Source organism: Microtus ochrogaster, chromosome 8, assembly GCF_000317375.1.
Source record: "Microtus ochrogaster isolate Prairie Vole_2 chromosome 8, MicOch1.0, whole genome shotgun sequence".
Classification (NCBI taxonomy): domain Eukaryota; kingdom Metazoa; phylum Chordata; class Mammalia; order Rodentia; family Cricetidae; genus Microtus; species Microtus ochrogaster.
In genome coordinates this window covers 1,301,609-1,309,884 of record NC_022015.1, presented here as the reverse complement: position 1 = coordinate 1,309,884, position 8,276 = coordinate 1,301,609, and the positions used below count along the sequence as shown (strand labels likewise).

General features: G+C 37.9%; 1 protein-coding gene across 1 annotated transcript in view; it reads left to right on the top strand.

Annotated features, from left to right (window-relative positions):
* Positions 1 to 7,247, top strand: part of Tmem41b (transmembrane protein 41B) — a 22,155-nt gene extending 14,908 nt beyond the window's left edge. The window contains exons 6-7 of the mRNA XM_026781107.1: positions 2,786 to 2,924; positions 5,707 to 7,247. Of these exons, the coding sequence (XP_026636908.1) occupies positions 2,786 to 2,924; positions 5,707 to 5,876 (309 nt within the window). The 3' untranslated portion in view covers positions 5,877 to 7,247. The remainder of the gene's footprint in view (positions 1 to 2,785; positions 2,925 to 5,706) is intronic.
* The last annotated feature ends 1,029 nt before the right edge of the window (positions 7,248 to 8,276 follow it).

Sequence of the window (8,276 nt, the reverse complement as noted above, 5' to 3'; positions counted from 1 at the left end):
GTCCTTCCTTTTTTTTTTTGAGACAGGTTTTCTCTGTATAACAACCCTAGTTGTCCTGGAACTCACTTTGTAGACCAGGCTGGCCTTGAGCCCACAGAGATCCTACCTGCCTCTGCCTCCCAAAGTGCTGTGTGATTAAAGGCGTGCTCTACCACCGGCAGGGCTAAAGCAATTTTTCTTAATATATTGCGCTGAGTCTAGTTGATGCTGTTCATATGCCCATGGATGTGGAGAACCCTGGTTTATTTTTAAATTGTAGAACATAGCTTGAATCATAAGTAGGTAGGTCATTCCTATGAAAACGATTTGTATAGACTATATTCATTTATGTATAATCTTACATATGAAATTAACTTAAAATTTATCTTTTGACAAGGATAATACTATGCTTGTCATGATTATGTTCTCTTTCGTTGGTGTTGCTGAGGATCTAGACCCTCCCTCATTTAAAGCATAGCACTCTACAACTCCTGACTTTGTGTTTGTTTTTTTGTTTTGTTTGTTGGTTCTTCTATTTGTTTTGAGGAAAGGTCTCACTCTGTAGCCTGGCTGGCCAGAAACTCACAAAGATCTGCCTGCCCTTGCCTCCCAAATGTTGGGCTTAAAGGAGTGTGCCACCCTGCTAACAATTTTATTTTACTTTTTACATTTTTTTTTCAAATTTTAATTTTATTTATGTGTATATGTGTGTCGTGTGTATTTCAATGTCTGTGGAGACCAGAATAATGTCAGATCCCCTGGAGCTTGAGATACAGGTAGGTAGTTGTGAGCCACCTGATGTGGGTACTTTGGCCTGAACTCAGGTCCTCTGGATGAACAGCAGGTGCTCTTGACTATTGACCTGTTCCTTTACCCCAGTGATTTTACTTTTTGAGACAGATTGTCATGTAATCCATGCAGGCCTTGAATTCCTGATCCTCCTGTGTAGAAGGAGAATTTTTCTATCCCAACCAACCAGTCCCAAATAATCACACGAAAGCTTATATTAATTACATAATGCTTGGCCTATTGCTCAGACTTATTACTAACTAGCTTTTACAACTAAAATGAACCCATTTTTATTCATCTATACTTTGCCACATTGTTCATGGCTTTATGTAGCACGTCTTGTTCCTTTGACGGCTGGCTCACATCTCTCCCTGACTGCTCCTCTTCCTCACTGTGTTTTCATTTTGACTTTCCCACCTAGCCTTATTCTGCCTTGCTATAGGCTATATCAGCTTTATTATCAACCAATGAGAATAATATACATTCACAACATACAGAAGGATTATCCCCAATACTCCTATGTCTCCAACTTTTTGTTTATTTTTGTTTTGTTTTATTTGCTTGCTTGTTTTGTGAAATCAGTTAGCAGAAGTCAATGTCAGTATGAAAGCATTTCAAAATTAGATGCTTCATGTTTTGTGTGAATGTAGCATATTGTCAGTGGTAACTGGAAAACCTTAAGCTTATTGCTCTTAGGCATTTTAGTAGGAAAAACTTCTGTTTTCAATCAGGATCTCTGAAAAGACTAACAATGATTAATATACTGTACACAGAAAAAAGCTGCCATAATCTTTGTGGTGTATTAGACCCTCTGTTGTGACAAATGCTGTGGAAAACAGGCATGGTTTTCTGCAGGGTTCAGTTTTTAGTCTCTATCTCTGTTAATTCTAGGCCAGTGGTGGGACAGAGCATTAGGCAGAGGAAGTTTGTTCAGTGTCCCTTCACCTTGTGGCAGACAGGAACACAATAGAGGATCCTGGATGGAACCCTCTTCAACCAGGGTGTGGGGGCATTTCATCCCAAGCACTCAGTAGGCAGAGGCAGTGAGTGGATCTCTGAGTTTGAGACTAGCCTGGTCTATCTACATAGTGAGTTCCAGGACCTCCAGGACTACACAGAGAAACCCTGTCTTCAAAAAAAAAAAAAAAATGAACAAAAGAAGAACACCCTTCAAGTAGCCTGGTTCCTCCAGCTAGGCACCACCACCCAGTTTCCATAACCTTTGATAGTTCAACAAGCTAGAGACAGTTGATAGGGGACATGTTACTTTTAAATCATGGAGGAGAACTCTATTTTTATACAAAGATCAGAAGAAATAATTGCATCTCATAGGAAGTAGAGAGATCATCCTTCTTCAGCCTCTTGTTTTAGATAACAAATGAAAGTTTTATATTTTTCTTTTAAATTGTGATCACGTTTGTCAAACATCTGAAATCTAATGGCTAGACTTTTAGTTTACACTTTAAATTTAGTTACTTTTTATTATATGTGTACCAATTATGAATTTTACATATATATTTTTATTTAGGATAATTGTTTTTATAAGTGATATTGCTAGTTATATAGGAATATAAGTAATTATAGTTAATGAAAATGTTTAATTTATATATTTAATTCATGTGTTGTAATACCATAAGATAAAGATTATGCGAATTTTTAAAAAATTAAACTGGAGGCTAGCATGAATGAGTTCCTAGGATCACCCATAATTGTAAAAACTAAAATAAGGGCTAGTAAGATGCCTCAGTCTATAAGGTCATGGCCCAAAAGCCTAACAACTGAGTTTGATCCCTGGAACCCATGTAAAGGTGAAAGGAAATTTTTTTTTTAACTGTACATGTCTGTGTTTTTCTGGGTATTTAACCCTGGGCTTTACACATGGTAGGCAGATGCTGTATACACATTGTTTCTGTTGGGTAAACTGAGATGTATCAGGGATGAGAATTTAAGGTATTTTATATTAGCAGTTTACTTTCAATATTGGTCTTAACTTACACTGGTTCTTTTCTTACAACAGGTAGAGCGTCATAGAGAACATCTCATTAACTACATTATCTTTTTGAGAATCACACCATTTCTGCCTAATTGGTTTATTAATATAACATCTCCTGTGATAAATGTGCCATTGAAAGTGTTTTTTATTGGCACTTTTCTAGGTAAGACCTCTGGTTCACACTGTGACAGCTCATCGTGTGCATGTCCAGCTGTCCAGCTGGCCTAGATCGTCTGCTGTGTGCAAAATCACCGGTATCATATATAACTCAAACACAAATCTGGCCTAGAACAACAGCTTTTTCAGTGTGTTGTAATGTGTTACGTCTGTAAAGAATGAGCACTTTCTATTATGTGTTATTTTAATAACCTAAGATTAAGCAGAACCCTCACCACCTCTTTTTTTGTATCCTTTTTTGTTTTGTTTTGGTGATATTAGGGCTCAAACCTGGGAATGTTTTATTTCTACCCCAACTCTGGCCCATTGGCCGTTTCTTCCTTTGCCAGCTGGAGTCAGCCACAAACTCTTCTGGCTGAGAACTCTTCCCATGAGCCTGGACTGCATGTTGAGCATCCCAGGCTCCCGGTGCCCTCTGGCCTTCCAAAGACAGCTTTTTCTTGTAGGCTGCACAAACTTCACTGCATCCCCAGCCTGAACTTTTCTTTTCAGTTTTTTTGAGACAGGGTTTTGCTGTAGTTTTAGAGCCTGTCCTGGAACTAGCTCTTGTAGACCAGGCTGGCCTCAAACTCACAGAGATCCGCCTGCCTCTGCCTCCAGAGTGCTGGGATTAAAGATGTGCGCCTCCACCACCTGAATTTTTTTTTAAACTCACTGTCTCTCTCAGTAGATAGAAACATTTAGTTTCTGTTTTTGAACTGTTTTTCAAATATTGAAATTAGATTTATTGTGGATATCACCAGAAGTCTAGGAAAAGCGAGATCAATAGACATCAAAAATTGATACCAAATTTTGAAGTTAATAAGTGGACACAGCAATTTATTAGAGGAGTTGAGTGCTTGCCTAACTACCGTACACAAGGGCAAAACCTTAATTTTGAGAATTCCACCTTTATTTAGAAAGACTGTTGCTTTTATTTGCAGTTTAAATTGCTTGGATTCTGCATGTGTGGATTTCATGTATTGAATATTTGCTAAAGTTGACTTATGAGTTCTGATTTTTTTTTAATTATCTGTCAGAGTGAGAAAATATGCGTGTAGTGTAGGTGCCTGTGGAGATCAGAAGTATCAGATATCACTGGAGCTGGAGTTCTAGGTGTTTGTGAACCACCAACATAGGTGTTGGGAATTGACCCGTGACGTTCTGCAAGAGCAGCAAGCATTCTTAACCACTAAGCAATCTTTCCAGCCTTTGCTTCATATTATAAACTGCTGTGTCTACTTAGACTTTGAGTATCTTCCCTCCTTCTACTGTTTTTTTTGTGTGTGTGTGTGTGTGTATGTTTGATTTGGTGGTAGAGCTTGAACCCAGGACCTTTTGAATGCTTGGATGGCATTCTGTCACTGAGTTACGTTTCTAACCCTTACCATTTTAATTTTAAAGTCTGTTCTACACACTATATTCAACCTAGTTTCTGTGGGGGTTTGGGCGGTACTGGCAGTATGTGGGCTTGAACCTAGGGCTTCATGCATGCTAGGCAAACATTGCCATTGAGTTAGCTTCCCAGCCTGCCCACCTTTTTTTCACTTTTTACTTTGAGACATCGCTTAGGCAAAGCTTGGTCTCTGAAGATTTTCCTGCCTCACCTCCCTAGTAGTAGTTGGAATTACGGGACTCACTGACTTTAAAACATACTAAAGTTGTGAAGTTATTCTCTAGATGACATTGCTTTTTTTGTTTTCATTTGCCTTCTCAAGTTTCCTGGCTTGTAAAAATTTCATTAACCTGCGTCTGGAGAGATAACTCAGGAGTTAAGAGCACTGGCTGCTCTTCAAAGGTTCTGATCCCAAAGGTCAATTCCCAACATCCACATGGTGACTCACAACCATCTCTAATGAGATCCAATGCCCTCCTCTGTCCTGCAGGCATTCATGAAGGCAGAACACTGTATGCATAATAAATAAACGAATCTTTAAAAAATGTTTTTCATAATCCTTAGGAGGTGACTGAAAAACTGAATTTCTTTTAGGGGTCTACACTTATGGAGCTTGAAGTTTTCTACCCATTGAGCCATCTCGTTAGCTCTTCTTGTACTTTGGAATATTAAACTCTATGAAAAGGCATACTTGTAAAATTGAGTGAACAGCTGAGAGAGATTTGATCTTGAGCATATAACAAAAGATTTTATTTTACTAGCACAGGGCCATGAGTACTGGGTGAGCCATCTAGGAACATCAAAAAAAGGAACACCTGAAATTAACTTTTTTTTTAGAATTTTGCTTTATTGATATAAATTTTAATCCTGAATCAATTTTATTTCCATGTTATACTTGAGTCTGTGTCAGATAATTTTATCATTTCAAAATGTAATCCAATGATAATTTGATAATCTGCTGGTGTGTGCTGGGATTGATCCAGGGCCTCCTGTATGCTAAATACCTACATTAACTTCTTAATCCTTTATTCACAATGCAAATGGCTGTGTTCCTAAAAGACTATATGCACATAGAATTTTAACTTTTAAAGTATGATTTGGTGGTTCTGGAGTGATGGCTCAGTGGTTAAGAGTACTTGTGCTTATAGGGGACCTAAGTTCAGTTCCCAGTACCTATATGGAGGCTTATACCCGTCTTGTGTTCTTGTTCTAGGGATCTGATGCCACCTTCTGGCCTCCGTGGCATGCCTGCACATAGTGCACTTACATACATGTGAACAAAACATGCATACATGTGAAAAATATGAAAAATGGTGGTTTTTACTTTTATTTGATTGCCATTGCCACTCACTCACTGTTTTTTGTTTTGTTTTGTTTTGTTTTGTTTTTTTAGGTGTTGCACCTCCCTCTTTTGTAGCAATTAAGGCAGGAACAACTCTATATCAGCTTACGACAGCAGGGGAAGCTGTTTCCTGGAACTCAGTATTTATTCTGATGATTTTGGCTCTTCTTTCTATTCTGCCAGCCATCTTCCAAAAAAAACTAAAACAGAAATTTGAGTAAAAATCGTGGGTTTTTGTTTACCACTACCACCACCAACGTCACTACCACCACCACCACCATCTCAGGAATAGCAGGTGTATTCATTTTATGTTTTGAAATCAGCTCTTCAGTAACTGAAAGAAGGGTTTGTAAAGTAAACTGTCCTACAAAGATTGTCAGACTATGAGAAGTGCTGTCATCAGATTTGTGGGTGTAACCTAAACATCACTGTTCCAAGAGTAGCTCTGAGATAGCATCCATGTGCCTTGTCTTGGGATTCTTATTTAAAATGATTCATTGAATTGAGTGGTTTTGTGTTTTTTTTTTTTCCTTTTCTGTCTGACTAATAAAGTAGTGAACTCGGGTATAGTGGCACATACATGTAATCCCAACTGCTGAGGAGACTAAGGCCAGAGGATTGCTCCTTTGAGACCAGCTTGAGCAATGCCACAAGACCCTATATTAATGTAAAATAAGGAACAGTGAAATTAAAAAAAAAGTTTAGAGCAAAAACTGAATACTTGATGCAAATGGGAGGTTTTAAATTCTTTCAGACAGCACTTTACATAGGCCAGAGAATGTAGCAAGGATAAGTATTTAAGTTTATAGAGGTTTATCATGAATTAATTTGATAATTTATACTGTTTTCATCCTTTTTACAGTATTCCATCATACATATATAAAATGAGACTTCTATGCCTGTATCATATTGGTGTCAATAATGTATATTCAGATAATGATATTTTGTTACAGCGTCTTTATTATCTCAAAAGGGTTCTGAAAGTAAGTACTCAAAACATACAGTTTTTAGACATTAATTATTTTATAATGAAACATCTGGTAGAAGCATTAGTGTTTAAATTTAGTTTGTTTCAATAGCTGTAAATTTTGCCACATTAATATATTTGCTCATTAAAGAGTGTATTGTGTAATTGCCTTTCATGCATGATACATCTGTGCGATTGCTTGTTGCCTTTCCTCTGATGACTTCCTTTTGGGACAGCCCTTGATTAGTACAGTTTCCCAGCTGTAGAGCTTTTATTTTCTCACCTCATGAAGCGAAACAATTTCTACATGGTGATTATCATCTCTACCATTTCTTGGGAGAGACTCCTTTTGACTTCTTTGCTTACCAGGACAGAGTGATCTAAAGCACTCTAAGATCCAGTTGGTGTGTTAAACAATCGCTTTGGCAGTGTGCAAACCCTTGTTTTTATTCGTAGTCCAATCATCGAAGTCCGTTTCTCCTGCATAACCTTTTTCTGTCACAGTATTAACATGTGGATATATTACAAATATAAGGAAAATAATTGATTGATAGTGTAGTCTTGTGTCCTTTTGTGTGAAATTGTTATGTCTAGCAAAGGTCTTGCTGAGTGATAAAGCTTTTGTTATTTTTACAAATGAATTAAACACATAGTTGTATAGGACAAAGTTTACTAATATTATTGTATAAATACCATTGAAGCTAGACATGGTAACATGCTTACAACCCCAAGACTTAAGAAGTAGAAGTTCAGGGCTGGAGAGATGACTCAGAGGTTAAGAGCACTGACTGCTCTTCCAGAGGTCCTGAGTTCAATTCCCAGCAAACACATGGTGGCTCTTAGCCATCTATAATGAGATCTGGTGCCCTCTTCTGGCATGCAAGCATACATAGAAGGAATGTTGTATACATAATAAATAAATAAATCTTTAAAGAAAAAAAAGAAAAGAAGTAGAAGTTCAGAGTTAACCTTGACTGCCTAGTTTGAGGCCAACCTTGTCTACACATCGTGTGTGTGTGTGTGTGTGTGTGTGTGTTTATCAGGCCTTTAATGGGAAGACCCTGTTGCTTATTTTGGTTTGTATATGGTGCATAGTCTATGCTGAGAATATTCTCTTCATCCTCTAGCATATAAGTTCTTTCCCTTTGCTATTTTTCCCTACATACAACAGGAGCTGCCATTTTAGTTGAATATACTTTTTTCTCCCTAGAGAGAGTAACCATTGTTTTAATATTTCACCCTTGACTGTCAAGAAAGAATTTGGGAAGGCTGGTGAGGTTAGCTTAGCAGTCAAGAGCACTGTCTGCTCTTTCAAAGGTCTTGAGTTCAATTCCCAGCAGCCACATGGTGGCTCAAACTATCTATAATGGGATCTCTTGCCCCCTTCAGGCATGCAGGTGTATATGTGGACAGAGTACTCATGCATAAAAAATTTATAAATAAAAAAATTAAAGAAAAATTCTTGGGAATGGAGAGATGGCTCATAGGTTAAGAACACTGGTTGCTCTTCCAGAGGTCCTGAGTTCAACCATCTTTGAGATTTGGTGCCCTCTTCTGGCTTTCAGGCAGAACACTACATCTTTAAGAGATTTCCTAGTGCCGGGCGATGGTAGTGCAGGCCTTTAATCCCAGCACTCGGGAGGCAGAGGCAGGC